This window comes from Xyrauchen texanus, chromosome 42 (genome assembly GCF_025860055.1).
Source record: "Xyrauchen texanus isolate HMW12.3.18 chromosome 42, RBS_HiC_50CHRs, whole genome shotgun sequence".
Classification (NCBI taxonomy): Eukaryota; Metazoa; Chordata; class Actinopteri; order Cypriniformes; family Catostomidae; genus Xyrauchen; species Xyrauchen texanus.
Window position 1 is genome coordinate 29,572,747 of NC_068317.1, and position 21,120 is coordinate 29,593,866.

The following is a 21,120-nucleotide window of genomic DNA, read 5'->3' on the forward strand; positions in this document are numbered from 1 at the left end:
CCAACATTTTCCAGCCTTAGAGCAATTACATTTCTGGAATAATATTTACTGTTATAAATGATATATAAAAACCCACTTTCTACTCATAATCTATACTCCATACTGAAGAGATATATCCACTTTACCCAACAGTACATGAATATATAAAGATATTTAAGCCTTTAGCTGGCGGGAATGTCTTGAGGAAGCAAATGTAGAATAAAATGACTTTCCCACTACATCCATACTATATCTCATGCTTTAATATTATTATATATGTAGCTCACAGCTTAAATTAGAACTGTTTCTCACCTTATATATTTAGAAAACATTTAAGGCTTCTGTTCTGGATTCTCTGGCCACAGGTTTGTATCTTAAGAGTGTTGGCAGCATTTAAAAGAACTAGGACTGTTTGGCTTAAAATAAACACAAGCAAATTGCTCTTCAGATGTTTTTATACAATGCAACCTATGGTGTATATAGACAATCCTTGTGGGGCTTGAACCATCAACCCCCCAATTACCAGCCTTGAGCCACTATGTATGTCCCACTGTTTGTAGTAGTACACAATTTACATAACCACGGATGTATGGTTGTTTTTACAGTGTGAAAACGTTTTTTGCAACATTGTAGCAGAACAGCAATAGCTCAAAGCCAGATTGGGCTGTGAAAGTGATACATTTGAAGCAGAAAGCTGAGCACAAAATTATCCCACCTACCAAAGGGTTCGACTGATCCCTATGCTTGAGTTTCAGGCAGGTTTAAATGTGAGCCTGGCCGATCTGCTGCTGTCAATCAACAGGCTGACTGAAACAGATCGTGGGAAAGACCCATTCAAAGGCATTTCAGAAAAATGTGAGACAATCACTAGAGAAATAACCAAACCATCACAACCCAAAGGCTTCGAGAAAGGGTTACATTTGAGTAAAACAGCTTATATGGTCAAGTGATCTGATTAAAGTGGGTTTTCAAACATGTATATTAACCAAAGAACTGAGGTTTATGAAATCGTCCAATTGTGGTGTTGAAATTTCATTAAATTTGCAGCAGTGCTCTAAATGTGCCTTATTTAATGACATTTTAAGCATGTTAATGCAAAGAAACCTTTAAAAAGATCAAAGCTTGTAAATGTAACAGCACAATCTTGCATGTGCCTTTCTCTTGTATTATAAACTATGGCTTACGTAACATGTACAAGTTAAAATAAATGTTCATCAATTCTGTGTTGTTGATTATTGTTTTATAATATGAAATATGCTTTAAGACAGAAATTGCATGGCATGACAACGTACACCATATTGGAAAATTAAAACAGAAAAAGTTATAAAAAGGATTGTGAAAGAATTTGTATATATATTATGAAATATTAATATTTCATTGTCAGATTTTACACAGATTTGTACTACCCTGACCAGTCAAAATAGATAAATTATCTTAATTAAAACTGCGTTAAAATGATTAATGTTATAAAAAGATTAACATATAATTAAAAGTTAAAGTATATGTTAACTTAAAAGTGTTCCTTATAGGCTATTGTAAAGCTAAACCTCATATACCCCTCAGACTAGGAGTTTTAAGGAAAAAACTGTTAAAGCGGCTTGCCATATTGAAGTAGGCCTAGTGTTTTTCAACAATAACAGTCCAGCTAAACATCAGTCCGGTGTCCGACATTGGCTCTGGTAAGTGACAGGTCTATTTTAAACGGGAGGCAGGACTGATAGAGGAGCGTCATCTATTTGTCACACTGAAAGCAAAGACACTGGAGGATAAAACACACTGTCCTTGCTCCTTACAGTATGTGGAATTTAACTGTTTTCACATGGATATATTCACACGCCAACATCTGATATTAATGAAGAACTATTGATTTATACCTGCTGTAGCTTGAGGAGAAAAAGGTAAGAGTTAACTTCATCTATTATGGGATATAAGGTGAAGCTTCTGTATTAACTTTACATTTTAAGAGTAAACTTCTCTCTTGCTTTTATATGTTCTAGTTATTATTTTATTAGTGGAACATTTCAAATCAATGAGTTGGGGGGGGGGGGGGGGACTACATGCATGTCATGAGTTTCTTTATTATTTTATGATGCATTGCTCAGTCTAAGTAAAACATTGCTCTTACTGTCTAAAAAAAACAGCTGACTCTTTGAATTCTGTTTATGGGTATATCCACAAAAGGCCAAACTTCTACTGCTCTCTGAGACAAAATTAATGAAATGAGGAAAACACCCACTGACAAATACATTCATGCATAAATGCATTGTTGTAGTGCATGTCCTATCACAGCACAGACCTCTTCTACAAATGGACATACTGGATATGGAGCCTGACAGCTGAGATTATTTTTGGGACAGGCAGCTCAGCTGAGTGAGGTGTCAGAGATGGCAAATGCCATGCTTTTCAAAGACCGACATCCTTTTGTTTAACTTTGTTATACTGTAATCTCTCGTCGTCTGTAGAACTGCTGTGTAGTCTGATTTCAGAAGTCAGATTTCACTTGCTCATTCACTGTTCTGTTTGAGATAGTAGATTTGATTACATTATTTTAGATTTTATCAGTGTTGTGCTTTTTAGGTTTGTCCGTTTATATTTTGTTATTTGGTCGTTCTGCAAAAAGTTCTGTCATGCTACACAATGTTTGATTTTGAGGTTCACCATCACAACAAATTTTGTCTTGACCCACAATGCAACAGCACTTTTAAAATGCAGTACTACACTTTTGGCAGTTTTATGCAATCCTCCCATGTTCATATTACTCTAAAAAATTATGTAACCAAGGCAACTTAGAGGAACTTTTAAGTTACATTTTAAGTAGTGGATTGAAAGTTGATTTAACAAAAAAGTGTCTTGTTAGCCTTACTTAATTCTTGGTTTAATTAAACTGGGCAGAATGCTTTGCATGGTACTTGACAGGGAGAGTAAATGTTTAAAATAAGTGTTATTTTAAGTGCCATTGTGCAGGATAGAAATAAAGGGGGGACTTGTTAGTGTTTCATGTTTTGTTACTTTGAGATTTAGAAGGAATTTCTGTTATGTTGAGTTTTAGGTGTTACCGTCACAGTGAAGAGTGGAGGTTGAGCCTAGGTTGAGGACCAGTACTGTACATTTTGAGTATTCTATTTGCTTTATACATTTAGTAATTCATAACCATATCATGTGATTAATTTGCACTCAGAAGTACTTCTGTCCAGCATGTCTTCATCATGCTAACTCTTCCTGACACTAACTAGCATATCACTAAAAGAGTTTCATTTGTGTTGTTATGACATGTTCAGTTTTGCTAGGTTTACATGATTCGATTAGGTTCCCTCTACTTGGTTATTAAATTGAAATTACATGGTCATTTTATTTTAATAAAACTCATTTCAAACATGTGGAACCACTGTATATGATTGAATCAGGCTTACTTATTTTGATGCTGTTCTTTACTAAAGGTTTACACACTTTACCCTTTCACAGAAGGGATCCATCTTGACATGGTTACTTGTAACGACTTGTTGTCATTAGTGGATCCTTTTAATTTAAACTGTCTTACAGTATGCTAATTTCAAAAGCAGCTCTCTTGAAACGACCTGGAGTTCAGTGCCAGAGAGTAACGGTGACATGGGTTCTCTCTGTACCTCTTCAGTTCGCAGGTTAATTCTGCATTCTTTGTCTCACCATGATAGAGCCTTACCAACGAGACTTTAGGGAGTTTTTTTCCTTGCCACAGTCACCTTTGGCTTGCTCACACTTGTACCATTATGGCACTAGTTTCTGTAAAGCTGCTATAAGCCCTTTTCCAACATTGGGTCAAATGGTTCTGAGCTTGATGAGTAATGGTTCCAGTAGCAATCCACTTGACCACGGTTCAGTTAATTAAATGTACTCATGGAGTGGTGGTGGCGTAGTGGCTAAAACACAGGGCTGTTAATCAGAAGGTTGCTGGTTCGAGCCCCACAACCACTACCATTGTATCCTTGAGCAAGGCACTTAACTCCAGGATTGTCCCTGTAGTAAGTGCACTGTAAGTCGCTTTGGATAAAAGCGTCTGCCAAATGCATAAATGTAAATGTACTCAGGATGGAAAACTGTTCTGGTTGACTGACCTGATAGTGGAAAAGCACTATACCAATAAAACTGACTTGACACTTGACTTAAAACTAGACTGAACCCTACTACTCTTGAAGGGTTTCTTTCATACTTCTATTGCCATTTGTTTTCTCTTAAGAGAACTTGGGAGAAAAGGAGGATGCTTGTTCACTGGTGTAAAGTTGGTTATATAAACTGATCTATGGATACATGCAGTCTTGTTTTATTTCCAACTGCCTTGCTCCATGCCTGAAAACAGCTGTGTAATATAAGCAGTACTGAAATCATCCCTTTGTCACCCAGTTTACTAAAGTAGGTAATATGTACAAAGTGGTTTGACCAACAAGATATACAGTTTTATTCTGCGACTACGAAGAAACTACAGTATTCTTGATTTACTGTAGGTATTTTTGTGAACTGAGACTTCTTCAATGTTCTCGTCTATTCATGACACCGCTTTTACATTAAGCAAAGTGTGTTTCCTTTCAGCAGAAAGCTGTAATGGATCTGAATCTATTTGGTGGGGCCCCACGCTTTCTAACTCGACCTAAGGCCTTCTCACTGAGTGTGGGACGAGATGCCTCGCTGAGCTGTACTATCGTGGGAAACCCTGTGCTTGCTGTTACCTGGGAGAAAGACAAACTTCCTCTCTCCACATGGGGACGTTTCAAATCAGTTGAGGATGGCGACATTTACCGACTCACCATCTACGATGTAACTCTAGAAGACAGTGGTCAGTATATGTGTCGTGCCAAAAACAATGTTGGAGAGGCGTATGCAGCTATGACACTGAAGGTGGGGTTGCCACCAGCTGTTGTAGACCATGCCCCAGTGTTTACCGTGAAACCTATCTCCACCCGCGTGGGTCTGGGAGGTGACGTTACACTCTATTGCCGTGTGTCAGCCCATCCAGCACCCAACTTTGACTGGGAAAAAGATGGCCGCTACCTGGGTGAGACCAACCGCATCAAGATTACCTCAGACACCGAATCCACCTCCCTGAGGATCCAGAGTGTTAGGAGCATGGACAGTGGCACGTACACCTGCAGCGTGCAGAACTCCATTGGTCGAGCTCAGTCTGCCGCAGCTCTGGTGGTGGACCTTCAAGACACTCGTCTACTCAACGCAGACAAGAGCACTTCCCTCCTCTCACACATGCAGAGGCGAAAAGAAGAAATGAAGAATGACATCTCTTTCTACCGCACCATGGAAAGCTCCTCCACCTCACTTACAACCTCATCCTCTAACATCACAGAAGAACTCGGCAGCTTGGGGCTTGCCTGTAATCAGGAACAGAGGGTGTCAGCCTTAGCGAGCATGTTGCCCAAAGGTGTGTTTACCCGCACATGTACAGTGACAGAGGGTAAACATGCCAAGCTTAGCTGTTTCGTCACAGGCCACCCCAAACCACAGATCATCTGGAGAAAAGATGGGGTCAACATCAGTGAGGGTCGCAGACACGTTATGTATGAGGACCAGGCAGAGAATTTCATCCTCAAGGTGCTGTACTGCAAGCAGAGTGATAATGGCCTATACACATGCAATGCATCCAACATGGCTGGACAAACCTACAGCGCTGTGCTAGTGATTGTCAAAGGTAAGAATTTAGTCTGTGTTCTTTAAGTGGTAGAATGTAATAAAATTAATTTACCCCCAATAAAGTATACTTTGTAAAAATCTTCAGATGCCACACTGGTAGAACCCTCGGGAGATCCTTCAGACACCATTTAAATTCTCTAGGAATCTTACCATTAGTTTCTGCAATTAGGGGCTAGGGGCTGTCCATAGTTTCTTAAGTAACTCCAAAATAAATTAAAGTCTTCGAGGCTCTTGAAATATATATTGAAGTTCCTTCAGTACATAGGATATTTGAGGAGCCTTTAAAGGGTGTCCAGAGGACCTCCAGAGGGTTCCTCTTGTGTGGAAGCTAAGGAACCCCAAATGGTGTCACAAATATATTTTAATATTTACAGTAATGGTTTACAAATTAATGCTTAAATCAGTTTTATACAGGTTAGAAATGTTTTTTTTCTTTTATAATTTGTATTACAATAATATTTGATTTTCAGTCAATTGAAAAGTTCAGCAGTGTACACTAAGAATAATATACAGCTCGAAAAATCACCAACCTTTAAATTGAACTTGAATCTATTAATCTTTGCCTTCCAGCCTGGTCAAGGCAAAGTGCTAGCAAGAGTCTTTAAGAGGGTGTAATGTTACACCTATTTTTTACTGATGTTGATTTGTCCACAGTTGTTGTGATGGCTAGTTGCGATATAACGCCATTGCGTGGGTGACTTTCCATGTGACATGTGGGTTTGCAACATTTGTCATTGACCATATCCAAAGCTATTGTGGACCACAATATTTGCCAAATAATCCAAAATAAACATAATGACCTCCGTAGATTGTGTAAATTTAGTTGAACTGTTCTAATTTTAGCCAGAAGTGTAGCAATAATATTTTGTAAGCTTGTTCTTATGCTCTAATCATTACTCTCATGCCATTGGCACCACAGAGAAAGGTCACAGAAACTTAGATGCCAATCAACCATCCCAGTCCAAAGTGTAGTGACATTCCTGTGTAGGTATTAGGACAGTAAAGTTCATGACATTTAAGGCTGTTTTGTGTAAATTACCAACTTGATCATCTGAAAATTGAATGTCAGACATATGTCTGTTGATAAAACACAGAGTAGGACTTGATCTTGCATTCAAAAACAGCTAGACACAACACAACGTAACTGAACCGAATGCAGTTTCTTCAATTAACTTGACAGCATCTTGACACAAGTTGCTGAAAAACAGTGAGACACATTGCAATGGGCAAAGATGTCCATCTAGCGAAAGGAGAAAGAATTTAGATTATCTTTTTTTTTTAAGTGGGCAAATGAATGCAAGAACACGTCCTATGTGAACGGCTACTTACACAAAGAAACAAAAAGCATTTGATGTGTGGCAGTCAAGAACTAGAAAAAATTGTTGGTTAATGATCAGGGGCACATGGATGATCTGGAAAGTGTGCTGGTGGGTAGATTGATGTACAGTAATTACATCAGATTATGTAATTTGCTGAAAGACTCACATTGGTAATTAGGCACTAGCCATATTAGGATTGGCACTTCTCACTTGTGCGTTGCCAGCTCATCTGTTTTTCAGAAGCCTCTACTTACTCTTAAAGTGGCTGCCAAAATTAAACTCTTAAAATATAATGATTATTTGCTACAAAGTTGTGGAAAGAACTTATAATGCATACTCTAGAAATATTACATTCAAAACTTCAATAATGTATTGTTTTATTTGATAGACAGATTTGATGTGTATTGCTTAAGTCACAATTATAATTGCAAACAAATGGTGAAGAATCCTGTCAAATCATGATTGACAGTTGTATAACCCTCTGAATGTTTACTTATTTGTTTCCTTGTCAGAGCCAAAGATTCCATTCAAGAGGAAGCTTCAGGATGTGGAGGTGAAGGAAAAGGAAACAGCGACTCTGCTGTGTGAGGTACCACTGTCGAACACCCAGGCCAGCTGGTACATGGAGGAGACTCGTCTGGAGGAAAGTGTCAAGTACCGCATGGATGAGCAGGGCACCCTGCGTCGCCTCACTATTCACAATGTCACCACTAATGACGATGCTGTCTACATCTGCGAGATGAAGGAAGGCAGCCGCACTGTGGCCGAACTTACAGTACTGGGTAAATATCTAAGTGGAACCCCATCACCACCATTACCGTATTGTTTATTATGTTGGTTAAAATGACAGTGGTTTACCTAGTGTAATGCAAAAAAGTAGTTTTCTATTGTACAAAAAAATGCAGTTTATACCTCTTGGGTCATTCTTTGATTTACTGTATCTAAAGCCTATGAAATTATTTTGTTCTAAATAATTGCTGTTCTTGACTCATTTTAAGATTGTTTTAATGGGCTCTTATTCTTACTCTTATTTAGGCAACATCACTAAAAAGCTGCCTAGGAGGACAGTGGTGCCAGTTAGCGATACTGTGATCTTCTGTGTGGAACTAGAGCAACCAGTAAATGATGCACACTGGACCAGGAATGGGGAGAGGCTAAAGGAGGACTCTCGAATTATCATTGGCCATATAAACAGACAGTACTCCCTCACTATTAGGGAATGTACCGCGGAGGACTCGGGCGAAGTGGCCTTCATCGCTGGTGACTGCAAAACCTCGACTCGCTTCTCTGTCACTGGTGAGTACATTTATAAATCAGACCAAAACCTACCCATGTATGAATTTCAGCATTGAAAAGCATGCTGGTCAAAGATGGTCTTTTCCAAAGATACAGATTTTTTGTTTTTTATTCTTTTTAACCTCTTATCCTTTGTCTTCAGCACCAAGGAAACATCCCCCAGATCCCCCAGTTGAGCCATTGGTGCGGAACAAGACAGAGTCCTCTGTCACATTGTGCTGGTCTCCGCCAAACAGTGAACGGCCTGTGCCCATCTCTGGGTACATTGTGGAACGTAGGAAAGTGGGAGCCCAAACCTGGGTGAAAGTCACAAGTACAATTGTGTCTAGAACTGAATACACCATCAGTGACATCCATGAGGAGGCGAGCTACCAGTTCCGTATCTCAGCAGTCAATGATTTTGGTCAGAGTGCCTACTTGGAGATCCCTGGAACGTTCTACCTTGGTGAGCAAGGTTTAACTGTGTTATTTGCTGTGGCCATACTTAGCCTTACAAAAAAGTACTCTGAATGTTTTGATTGCCATATTCATATACCATAGTATTTACATGGCACATCAAGGTTCCTTTAAAGAATACCATGCACTGATTCTTGAGATAAGGGACAGAACATACAAAGGTCCTCTTTATGTTAAAAATCAAGAAATTTGCCTCAACATGTCATGGGGCCTGGGTAGTTAAGGGAGTACTGACGCTGACTACCACCCCTGGAGTCGTGAGTTGGAATCCAGGGTATGTTGGGTACACCACACAGATTGAGGTGAGTATCTGTGCCACCACGAGGACCTACTAAGTCGTGGGAATTGGGCATTCCAGATTGGGATAAAAGGGGATAAATATGAGCAAAAAAACTAAAATCTAATGGCGGGTGTTTATCAGTCATAATAATAAAATCTATTGTAAAGTTCCTCTTTGCATTAAAACATTTATCTAGACTTGGAATATATCAGTTGGTTCTCAATTATATGGGTTTATACGCATTTGTCCCACGGTTCATCTGATTTCGGCCTCGGCTAATGCACCTGTATGGCTCTGGAGATGGACACGGCTCAATGGACAGAGCATTGCAAGCGCAAAGCTCTTTAAGCTCAAGCTTTTAAACTCGCAGCTTTGCGAGAATCAGTGAGAAACAAGGCAAGAGAAGCAGAAACCATTTTAATTCAGCAAAGAATTCTACATCACCAACTGTACTTTAGGCAGAAATAAATTGTTAATAAATATGGTCATATCATATTAGGGGAGTGAGTGAATATAATACATTCTTGTTACAACTTATTAATATACTGTATATATTTTGTATTTATCGTTTATAAATGTATTTGGAGTAGGTCTACTTATATTATTACAGAAATCATGTTACATCTAACCATGGTAGTGAAGAAGAAGAGAATGAAGTAGGGTGGCATTCATCAAAAAAGGTTGAGAAGCACTGGTTTAGGTTGAGGCAGCTTCAACTGAGGAAAAAAAACTAAATGGCTACAGTGTACAACACTTGATTAAGATGGAAAAATATTTAATTTTGTCAACTCACATTTTCAGAATAGTGTGAAAACAAAAAAATAAAATGTACTGAATATAATTTATCACTCAACTCCTTTACTGAACACCATTATTAGATATATAAAGACTTTACTCTCGTTTGATGTATCAAATTAAAATAGCATATTTTTAGTGTGTCTGGTGGAGTACAGTCAGTAAGATGTAAGTTATGAAGTGAATATATGTCAATTTTAAGAAAAAAGTGGTTCGTTAGCCGAGACCTTTGTCTACAAATATATCCCTTTTAAATTAATTTAGTATTAAAAAATGAAAACTAAGATTGAAAAAATCCCTTATCTCAAGAATCAGTGCAGGATATTGTCATTGTGGTAGTGTCAAAAAAAAAGTTGTGCCATGTTCAAGTCATCATTTTTATTCACAATACACATAATTTTAAAACAGCTTTACAGAAAATCTTGCTGTAATGTCTTAAATCTCCCAGTGAGTTATTTTCTAGAAAATACATGTTTAGAATCTAGAGAAAATGGCAATACCAATGTACGTTTTTGTTGGTGGTACCTCAATTAAAACAATATTTAAACTTTCAAGAATTTGTAAAACATCATTCTACATCAGTCTGTTGTTTTTTGGCTAAGTTATCAAAATATTCTAATGATCTGCTCAGAGCCCACAGCGTCAGTAAAGACAGGCCTGGTGAGCTGCAGTGCACATGCCGGAGAAGAAGCCACCTTCATTGTGGAGCTTTCAGCCGTATGCTCAGGCTCCTGGTCTATAAACGAACAAATGATCCGTAGTGGATCTGAATACCTGATCACACGTTCAAAGACCACACACTCGCTGGTCATCAGGGAGGTGTCTATGGTGCTGGATGGAGCGCAGGTCAAGTTTGTGGGTGGCGGATCTCAGAGCGTTTGCACGCTCAATGTGAACGGTAAGAAAGGAAGGGTATTGCTTGCAGCAGATGCTGTTTCTGCAATTCAGTCATGTCTTTATCTGATATTTTGTCTTTCTTCTTTAGCCGCCCTTGCATGGTTCACCAGTAAGTCTTCTCAAGTGGAGACGTTTACCTTCAGTGCACATTCCTCTGCACAGTTGCATACTGAAGTGTCTAACTCCAGTGTCCAGGTGAAAACATGCATTATGAGTTATATTGAGTTAGAAATTAGAAAACAACTGTAAAGTAATAAATTATCTCAGAGGGACTATTAAAACTGAAAAGGAACATTTTTGCACCACTAGCATCACCAAACAGATCTCAAAAACAATGATGGTTTTCAGACAGCTTTCCTGCATCCCCCATCTGTGATTAGTTGAACAAACAGATTGTCCCACCTAAACTCACACCATTGGTTGAACCAATGTTGCTGAGTTGGGACACTCAAACCAACAGAGCAATATAGTTTTCGGGGAAATAGACTTTGGAATTGGTTACTTGTAGTTATCAATGCATACTAGGCTGAGATAGAAGAAAGTATTTTAACATTTAAAACATTACATAGCTTTAAAGGCCATCATGGAAACAGCATTAATTCTTAAAACAAAAGGAAATAACTCTACCATCTCTAAATACTAAACACTAATTCATGTCATTTTATAAAAAAAACATTTAAATAACCTATTTGTGCCACAGGTGGTCTGGATGAAGAATGGGAAGGAACTGAGAATGGGTAGAAAATATGATGCCACAAGCGTGGAACGCAAACGTATACTTACAGTCCACAACGTTACCCACGAGGATGTGGGCATCTATGAGTGCACGTGTGACGGTGATAAAATATCTGTTCAACTTGCCCTTAAAGGTGATACAAGCCATTTTCAATGTCACACACACAGAGAAACTTTCCTCCTAAAATGATCTTTAAGTTGTCTTTGGTACATTTGTGTTATATGGCATAGCCTCCTCTTCTCTGGGGGCCGTTCACATGTTTGGGTGCATCTGTGCTTTTTAAAAATTTATTTTCTATGTAAACATGCACTAGATGGATCTGTTTTACTGCATTTCACTGTTTTATCAGCATCTTGCGCAGGAGAGGCACATTTCTTAGACAAGTAAAACACAACTTCAACTTTCAAAAATGCATAACAACTGGTTCTTTTTAATTCGTTGCACTCTATTTTGGGGAGTATTTGGGGATTTCCATGTCCCATTAGTTAAAATCTTTGCTCTGCAGTCAATGGTTCCTATCCCAGCATAGTACAGAAAGTACTGAGTGGATAAATGGTGTAAGATGTCAGTGTAGACAGCCAGGGACAGCTGGGCTTGAGCTACTCCACAGGAAGCATTTGAGGGTGTTTTGTCAGGTAAAAGAGCTGCATCGCACTCAAACACTCACAGGCATCATATTCAATATGCTTTTGAGGTTTTTGTTCTCTGCTAATGAATATAATTCCAAAAGAAGCAATAATATCAAGCTTTGCATGCCACCAAGCAACACAGACTGACAATCCGTCTGGAATACCAAAACACATACAAGCAGATAGACACAAACTGAGAAGAGTCCCAGTGCTGTTCTACGAAATATCAGCACTCTTGGAACACGGCTTGTCTGTAACCAGTTGTGTAAATTTAACTAAGTTTGATTCTTAAAATTAAATGTATGTTTTTGCACTGATATTGTTTCCAATTTTTGCAACATTTTAGTTCCTGACAAAATAAAAGTAAAACATATACTGTTTGTACATATATATTTGAGTGTCACCATTTTTTCAGTGTTTAAAAGTTTATCTTTAGAAACAGACAGTGGATGTTTCTTATGCCATGTGTGATCTGTTTTCTATATTCCATTTCCTGTTACTGATCATCACAAACTTTTCAGTATCTAATCTTCCATTTTCCCCTGACAGAAGAACCAGCTAAGTTTATAAGCAAGCCACGTGCTCATCCCCAGGAGAGAGATGCTCTGATGGGTGACGTGGTGTTGAGCTGTGAGGTCGCTTCTCCTGGAACCTCTGTTGTGTGGAAGAAAGAACAGAAAGAAATAACAGAGGACAAGAGGACAACCTTTGTGTCTCAGGGGACACAAAGGAAGCTGGTCATCAAGGGTGCCAAGCAGAGCGATGAAGGCCACTACTCATGTGAGACGGCAGAGGACAGGGTGACATTCCAGGTCAAGATAAAAGGTAAAATGAAGCACTAATTAGTCTGAAACTAAAAATTGAAATGAACAGGATTAATCAGACATGCCAAAATTCTTAATTAATGTTATAACTTTATGGTTTTTTGAACAATGCTGGTGAAGCTTAAAGTTAAATGCTCATACAGAATGATGTAACAATTTAAATGAAAAGTTATGAAGTTATCAAGTGAAAAGTTAGCAGCCTTGTGTAAGTTATATATCAAAGTGTACCATGTCATTAATCATGCCAATGTCAGGTCAGAGTATGGACATTATTAGTCCATCAATGCTTACGGTCTTTTAAAACGCAACATTCAGAAGTGAAGTGCTGATTTCCGTCTCTGATCTAATTGAAATAAAAGCCTTTTATTTATTATTTTAGTATGTTTGAGATATTTTCATAACTATGGCACCAACACAATAAATGTTCTTTCAGAAACTCAGGTTACTTTCACTAACAAAGACTCCTATCAGAAGGAAGTGAAGGTTTCCACCTCCCAGAAAGCAACATTGAGCTGTGAAATTTCTGACATCAAGACTGAAGTAAAGTGGTTCAAGGATGGCAAGCAGTTGAGCTCTAGTAAGAGTGTCCACATGGAGTCAAAGGGCAAGAGCCGTCAGCTGGTGCTGGAGAATGTGGAGAAGAAGGATGCTGGAGAATACACTTGTGAAGTTGGAAATGAGAAGCTGCTCTTTAGGATTCAGGTGGAAGGTAAGAACAACAACCCAGCGTTTGTCTTTTTACTTGTTGGTTTTGCCCTGGTCTTGTGACAATAAATAATAATTTGGTTCTTGCTGTTTTTATTGTTTATAATAGTGAGATGTTTGTTTCTGATATTGCATTCCGACACCATGATTTTTCCACCAGACATTCAAGCTGCCTTCTCCAACAAGGACTCTTATCAGAAAGAAGTCAAAGTATCAGCTTCCCAGAAAGCCACACTGAGCTGTGAAGTTTCTGAGACCAAAACTGAGGTGAAATGGTTCAAGGATGGCAAGCAGTTGAGCTCCAGTAAGAGCATCCACATGGAGTCAAGGGGTAAGACTCGTCAGCTGGTGCTGGAGAATGTGGAGAAGAAGGATGCAGGAGAATACACCTGTGAAGCTGGAAATGAGAAACTGATCTTTAAGATTCAGGTAGCAGGTATGGTCATTTTTTTGGAATATTCAATTTGGTTTTATCATTTAAAAATTTTAAATACTTGAGGCACCACTTAGGGTTCCTCAGCTGCCACACAGGCAGAACCTTTTTGAGTACCTCCTCACACCCTTTAAAGTAGCCTAAAATATCCTATTTATGTCCTAAAGGTATATTTCAAGAGCCTCTAAGCCTTTCTCTTATGATGGGGTTACTGAAGGAACCGTTGATAGTCCTTAGAGTTCTTGCATGAACAAAACATAAGTTTCTCAATGAACTGAAAGGTTGTCTTGAGGGTCTCCAGAGGGTTTCTTTGTTGTGGCAGCTGCAGAGCACCAAAATCGTGCCACAAGTAGCATTTATTTTTTACAGTGGAGAATATTTGCTTGTTTTCATGATAATTTTGGTATGTACCCCTCATACTGCCCCCATAGAAACTCAAGCTGCTTTTACCAAAAAGGACTCTTATCAGAATGAAGTCAAAGTTTCAGCTTCTCAGAAAGCCACACTGAGGTGCGAAGTTTCTGACGTCAAAACTGAGGTGAAATGGTTCAAGGATGGCAAGCAATTGAGCCTCAGTAAGAGTGTCCACATGGAGTCAATGGGTAAGACTCGTCAGCTGGTGCTGGAGAATGTGGAGAAGAAGGATGCTGGAGAATACACCTGTGAAGCTGAAAATGAGAAACTGATCTTTAAGATTCAGGTAGCAGGTATGGAAATTAATTTTGTCATGTTTAATTTGGTTTTATCAATCACACTGTAAAATTGAAAGATAATCGAGGCACCATTTGGGGTTCCTCAGCTATCACTCCTGCAGAACCCTCTGGAGATCCTTCAGACACCCTTTAAAATAGCCTAAAATATCCTATTTATGTACTTAAGGTACTTCAAAATATATTTCAAAAGCTTTAAAGCCTTTCTCTTATGCTTATGGAGGGTTACTGAAGGAACAGTTGATCCTTAGAGTTTTTAGAGTTCTTGTTGGAATAAAGAGTAATGTTCTCAAAAAACTGAAAAGTTAACTGGAGGATCTCCAGAGGGTTCCTTCAGTGTGATAGCTGAGGAACCCCAAATGGTGTCTCAAGTAACTTTTATTTTTACAGTGAAGTATATTTGCTTATATTGATGATAATGATGTTGTATATGATGATAAACCTGTACCCCCATACTTTTTCCATAGAAACTCAAGCTGCTTTCACCAACAAGGATTCTTATCAGAAGGAGGTCAAAGTATCAGCTTTCCAGAAAGCCACACTGAGCTGCGAAGTTTCTGATACCAAAACTGAGGTGAAATGGTTCAAGGATGGCAAGCAGTTGAGCTCCAGTAAGAGCATCCACATGGAGTCAAGGGGCAAGACACGTCAACTGGTGCTGGTCAATGTGGAGAAGAAGGATGCTGGAGAATACACCTGTGAAGTTAAAAATGAGAAGCTAGTCTTCAAGATTCTGGTGGCAGGTATGAAAAACATCCCTGTTTGTCTCTTTGAGTTCTGTTTTTATTGAAGTTTTCCTTCCTTGTGAAAGAAACCAAAGTAAAAATGTATTAATCTTCACACATGAACACTTCACATATAGCAAGTTTGCCAAACGCCTAGTATCTGGTTAAAGACAGCATTCAGTAAGCTATGATATTGTTATATCTAAAAATATATTTAGATATGTTTTTAAGACAAGAAGAAATTACCATTTAGATTTATAGGTAAATGAGATTTCGTGCCTATTTTAATGCTAGGGAACCAAAAGCAAGTTTTAGTCTACAACATGATTAGATAAGTTAATTTCTTTGCTTAAAACATATTTGACTATTCAGATCAAGTGTCTCAATTTATATATTTAAACAAAAATATGTGTTTCTGATATTGTATCCTTGTTTCACTACAACTGTCCCACCAGATGATCAAGCTGCCTTCTCTAACAAGGATTCCTATCAAAAGGAGGTCAAGGTATTAGCTTCCCAGAGAGCCATACTGAGCTGTGAAGTTTCTGACATCAAGACTGAAGTGAAATGGCTCAAGGACGGCAAGCAGTTGAGCTCCAGTAAGAGTGTCCACATGGAGTCAAAGGGCAAGAATCGTCAGCTGGTGCTGGAGAATGTGGAGAAGAAGGATGCTGGAGAATATACCTGTGAGGCTGGAAATGAGAAGCTAGTCTTTAAGATGCTGTTGGAAGGTAAGACATAATTGACTGTTATGATTGGTTCTGTGAATTTGGTATTTTTTTTAACTCATTGGTTGATCAAATTACGTTAACAGTCTGCATTGGTTTGTTAAATGTGTCCATACTTGGCAGACCTCATTGAGTTGTTTAAACAGCCATGATTTATTTTATCTTTTTGCCCACTTATGCAAAGTGAGAAACTCAAATTTGTATTTCATTAAGATTTATTTATTTATTTATTTTTGCTGTCAGAATCAACCATTTTCAAACTTTTTGTAAAACTGTTGATTACATCAACTATGATATACAGCAATATCAAAATAAATGTGGTTTGAAATGAAAACAAATTAGTTTGGACATGGCCTGTCTTAGAATGGAGCATTTCTTGTCACTTTCCAAATTCTATATCAAACTTCTCTTGTGACTTTGTTTGACTTTCTCAGTAAATATACAAACCACTCTTTGAATGAAGTAAACTCTTTCTACTGCCTCAATAGAGCCCAAAGCTGCCTTCACCAACAAGGACTCCTATCAGAAGGAAGTGAAGGTTTCAAAGTCCAAGAAAGCCACACTTAGCTGTGACGTTTTTGACACAAACACTGAAGTAAAGTGGTTCAAGGATGGCAAGCAGTTGAGCTCTAGTAAGAGTGTCCACATGGAGTCAAAGGGCAAGAGCCGTCAGCTGGTGCTGGAGAATGTGGAGACGAAGGATGCTGGAGAATATACCTGTGAGGCAGGACATGAGAAGCTGGTTTTTAAGATTCAAGTAGATGGTGAGATCAGTTTGCATGATATTTCATTTCCAGAGACTATTTTTTAGCAGTCCATGGAGCTCAGAGAGTCTTCCTCCAGAACATCAAATTATACCATCAGTTTAGTGAAGATTTGCTTTTTTTCTTAGATGTTGCTCCCAAATTCCAGAAGACATCATTGACAAAAGAAACTGTGGTGGTTGAAACAGCAGAGAAGGTTGTTTTGAAAACCGAGGTGACTTTAGAGAGTTGTAATGTTAAGTGGTTCAGGGATGGAGTGGAACTGAAAGAAGGATCCAAGTATGAGATGAAACAGGAAGGTCGCTCACGTGTCCTTGTCGTAAAATCCTCCAAATCCATAGACAGTGGCACTTACTCTTGCCAGATGGCTGAAGACAAGGTCGAGTTTACGGTTGAAGTCAAAGGTAAAAGCTATATAGCAATATTATAGCAAATAATTTCATATAGATAAATAAAGAAGCGTTTTTTTTTGTTGTGGAGTTCAAATGTGGTTATATTTACCCCTGATTTGGAGACATTTGTGTAATTGTTATGCTTTTTATGAAGTACAAGGTGTGGCCCAATCATGGTGTGTTTTTTTGTCTTTATACTTCCATCAGAAGCACCTTTGAAATTTGTGGTGCCATTACAGCCATTGTCTGCAGTATTAGAGAGCACTATGACCCTTTCCTGCAGCCTCAACAAAGCCACAGGTAATGTCCTTTGGAAGCATAATGGTAACGAAATCAAACCTGGTGGCAGGTACAGCATCCGCACCGATGGCACCAGCTGCATCTTGACTGTGTCTGTAGTGGCTCAGGAGGATGAAGGGGAGTACAGCTGTGAATGCAAAGATGACAAGACCTCAACCAAAGTCACCACTAAAGGTGAGAACCATCTGTGTCCATGTTTGCTTGCTAAAGGTCATCAATTCATCATTAAAATGAACCAACAATGAAAATGATCTTATAATGTACCCATCTTCATTAACTTTCATTTCTCTCAGACTTCTAATATAGAATATAAATCTAAAAAGACTTTCTCTTTATGCAATTATAGCCCCACGTCTGGTGAGGTTCACTACCAAACTGAACAATGTTGTTGCAAACGAAGGCAAAGATGCCATCTTCAAATGCTCCATCACGCCAAACGATGTGAATGTCAGATGGCTGCGTAATGACATTCCCATAACAGCCAGTCCCAAATTTAAGATCGCTCATGGAGGAAGCAGCCACTCCCTCACCATCACATCTGTCACTCAAGAAAATGCAGGAGAGATCAGTATTGATGCTGAAGGGAAAGTTTGCAAAGCCACACTGCAAGTACAACGTAAGGACCACTGCTATGTATAATGCAACATATCAACATGAAACAAAAACAAATCAAACAGTGAATACATTTGAGACTATTTTTTTTTTACTAGTTACTAGTTCTCTTTTGTCACTGTAAACACTGTATGTTTCCTTTACTGTATGTTGTATGTTCTGTACTGTATGTTCCTTGACGCCTGTTGCAGAACTTCCTGTAACCTTCAAGAAGAAGCTTGCAGATATGACTGTGCAAGAGCAGGACACAGTTCGTTTGGAAGTTGAGCTCAGCAAACCTCCAACATATGTGAAATGGATGAAGAACGGTGTGGTACAACAGCCAGGAGGAAACCTGGAAATCCATGTGGAGGGTACCAAGCAAACTCTGGTCCTGAAGAGTGTGACATATGGTGACAGAGGACACTACTCCTGTGAAACCCTGGATGACAAGACCCAGGCCAAACTGACCGTAGAGAGTAAGACTACCTTTAAAATGTTTATGTTGCTTGTGTTGCATCGGTTTAAGTGCCAACGGCCACAAATATATGCAATTATGCGAGTATGAGTCCACTTGTGAAAATTTTTCTACTTAGCATTTTTCTTATTTAATCGTTTATCTTTCATTTCAAATGATATTATCAGCATAACAGTTTGAGTGAACATTTTGGGCAAAACCATTTTCACAGAGCATCTTAAGTAAACCTGTCCTTTTGTACACAATTAGTTAACACAGTTAATGTCACAAATTTGCTTATTTGTATTCTTATATTATGCCATTGTAACCATGTAATCACTAGGTGAAGTCAAGCAGCAGCGAGAGAGGAGCAGACCATTTTATTTATATTAAGTTTTTTGCACCTGCATTCCAATCTGCATCTTGATGTAATCCTTCCTCACGATGACGCAGCATGATTTCTTCATCAGCTGAATGGGAGGATATACACTATTTAAGTGTGATGAGACTCATGCTGCACATGCAACCATTCAAATATCACAAGCCGATCAACTATTAAGCCCTTTTCGGTGAATCCCAACTGCAAAATTCTAAAACGTTATTTCCAGGTTTAATTTATATTTTCAATAGACTAGATATTTTTTAACCCCACTATGTGGGTTTATTTTTCTCTTTTAAACGTTTAATGTAATTTTGAATGTGATTATGGTTTAAGGAGGGTGTACCTGTATGCTGGGTTGGAAATCTCAAGGGTTAATAGTGGTGTTTTCGATATTACATCACGTGTTGTTCTGAAAGCAAAAAGAAACAAATGAAACACGGCTGTCATCTGCAAAGTCTGACCAAAGCAAAGCGAGCGCATTTAATCACACGATTAACCGAAAGTGAAGCGCTGCCTGCTCGTGATGTGCAAATGGCTTGCACGCACTGCACGAGTCTGTTGGGTATACTGCAGTCTCGTCAAATTTGAACTTTTTGTTTAGCTTCCCATTCAGCTCATGAAAACACACTGCATGATCATGAGGAAGGATTACATTAAGATGTTGATTGGAATGCAGGTCCGGAATTTATATAAATAAAATAGTCTACTCCTCTCTCGCCGTTGCTGGCATGCTAGTGATTACCCCTCCATGTGCCAATGCTGGCACACTAGGTTGCCGAACCCTGTACTATTGCTTCCATAAAACATTTCACATGATTAATTCCTTTGTTGTTGTTCTGGCATTCAGTTAAGGAGGTCCAGGTGGTAAAAGGCCTGAATGAGATTAAAGTACAAGAAAAGGAGACTGTCACTATGGAGGTGGAGCTGAGTAAGACTGACATAGAAGGTTCCTGGAGTAAAGATGGCAAGAAACTGAAAGCAGGACCCAATATTCTCATTACAGCACTGGCAAATAAGCATTGCTTGACTATGTCCCAGTTGAAGATAAGTGATGGTGGAGCTATCACATTCCAGGCCGATGGTGTCCATACAACTGGCAAACTCATAGTTACAGGTGAGTACAATGCACTCTTAAAGAATATCTCTGCTTGACTATGAATGTTAACAAAATCAAGATCACTTATAGCCTTAATTATTGGTGTTTTGTGCACAGAGCCTGCTGTGAAGATCCTCAAACCTCTAAAAGATATCAGTGCTCCTGAAAAGGAGAAAGTAACTTTTGAATGTGAGGTGTCAAGAGAAAATGCTGATGTCAAGTGGTTTAAGGTATTGGTATTTTATTTATTTTATTTTATTTACAATTATGATTATAAAATCTTGTAAAATTTGTTACCAAATTTAAATGGAGGTAGACAATATGTCTAGACAATATGTGAAAGCACAAAAACGGTTCATTTAACTTTGTTGATTTTATTCTATCAGGATGATGAGGAACTGAAACCAGGAAAGAAATTTGGCATCCATTCCCAGGGCAACAAGCACAGCCTCCTGATCCAAAAGTGTGCCCATGAGGACCAGGGCCAGTATATATGCAGAACAACAGACGACAACACGTCAGCCAAGCTCACTGTTCATGGTAAAGATGAATCACTCCTGTATGAAAGAGTGACCCAAACATTTTCAAGGACAAATTTGGAAATGATACAATCGACATTGCAATTTTGCATCAGAACCAGATTTGTGGTACCAGATAAAACAGGACGACAAAATATTCTTTAAAACCTTTAACTCTTTTCTGTGCTTGTAGCCCAAGACATTAAGATTGTGAAGGCTCTTCAGGACGTAGAGGTGATGGAGAAGGAGAGCGCAGCATTTGTTTGTGAGGTCTCTTACGGTGAAGTAGAGGCTCAGTGGCACAAAGGAGACACCAAGCTCAAAGCCGGAGACAACATCAAGATGAGGCAGGAGGGTAAGTTGAACTGAATTAACTTTGTATGTAGCTTTGTATGAAACAGACCTCTAGAAAAAGGTGGTGTACTCGCAGTATTT

The 21,120-nt window shown here is 38.7% G+C and overlaps 1 protein-coding gene across 1 annotated transcript in view; it reads left to right on the forward strand.

The window, feature by feature from the left end:
- Positions 1-4,554: 4,554 nt before the first annotated feature.
- Positions 4,555-21,120, forward strand: part of LOC127635033 (obscurin-like) — a 55,319-nt gene continuing 38,753 nt past the window's right edge. The window contains exons 1-22 of the mRNA XM_052114826.1: positions 4,555-5,650; positions 7,484-7,753; positions 8,007-8,267; positions 8,410-8,712; positions 10,430-10,696; positions 10,784-10,890; positions 11,396-11,531; positions 12,610-12,885; positions 13,318-13,593; positions 13,750-14,025; positions 14,454-14,729; positions 15,200-15,475; positions 15,913-16,188; positions 16,674-16,949; positions 17,078-17,353; positions 17,549-17,815; positions 17,988-18,257; positions 18,445-18,711; positions 19,919-20,185; positions 20,285-20,397; positions 20,554-20,707; positions 20,879-21,040. Of these exons, the coding sequence (XP_051970786.1) occupies positions 4,555-5,650; positions 7,484-7,753; positions 8,007-8,267; positions 8,410-8,712; positions 10,430-10,696; positions 10,784-10,890; positions 11,396-11,531; positions 12,610-12,885; positions 13,318-13,593; positions 13,750-14,025; positions 14,454-14,729; positions 15,200-15,475; positions 15,913-16,188; positions 16,674-16,949; positions 17,078-17,353; positions 17,549-17,815; positions 17,988-18,257; positions 18,445-18,711; positions 19,919-20,185; positions 20,285-20,397; positions 20,554-20,707; positions 20,879-21,040 (6,148 nt within the window). The remainder of the gene's footprint in view (positions 5,651-7,483; positions 7,754-8,006; positions 8,268-8,409; positions 8,713-10,429; positions 10,697-10,783; positions 10,891-11,395; positions 11,532-12,609; positions 12,886-13,317; positions 13,594-13,749; positions 14,026-14,453; positions 14,730-15,199; positions 15,476-15,912; positions 16,189-16,673; positions 16,950-17,077; positions 17,354-17,548; positions 17,816-17,987; positions 18,258-18,444; positions 18,712-19,918; positions 20,186-20,284; positions 20,398-20,553; positions 20,708-20,878; positions 21,041-21,120) is intronic.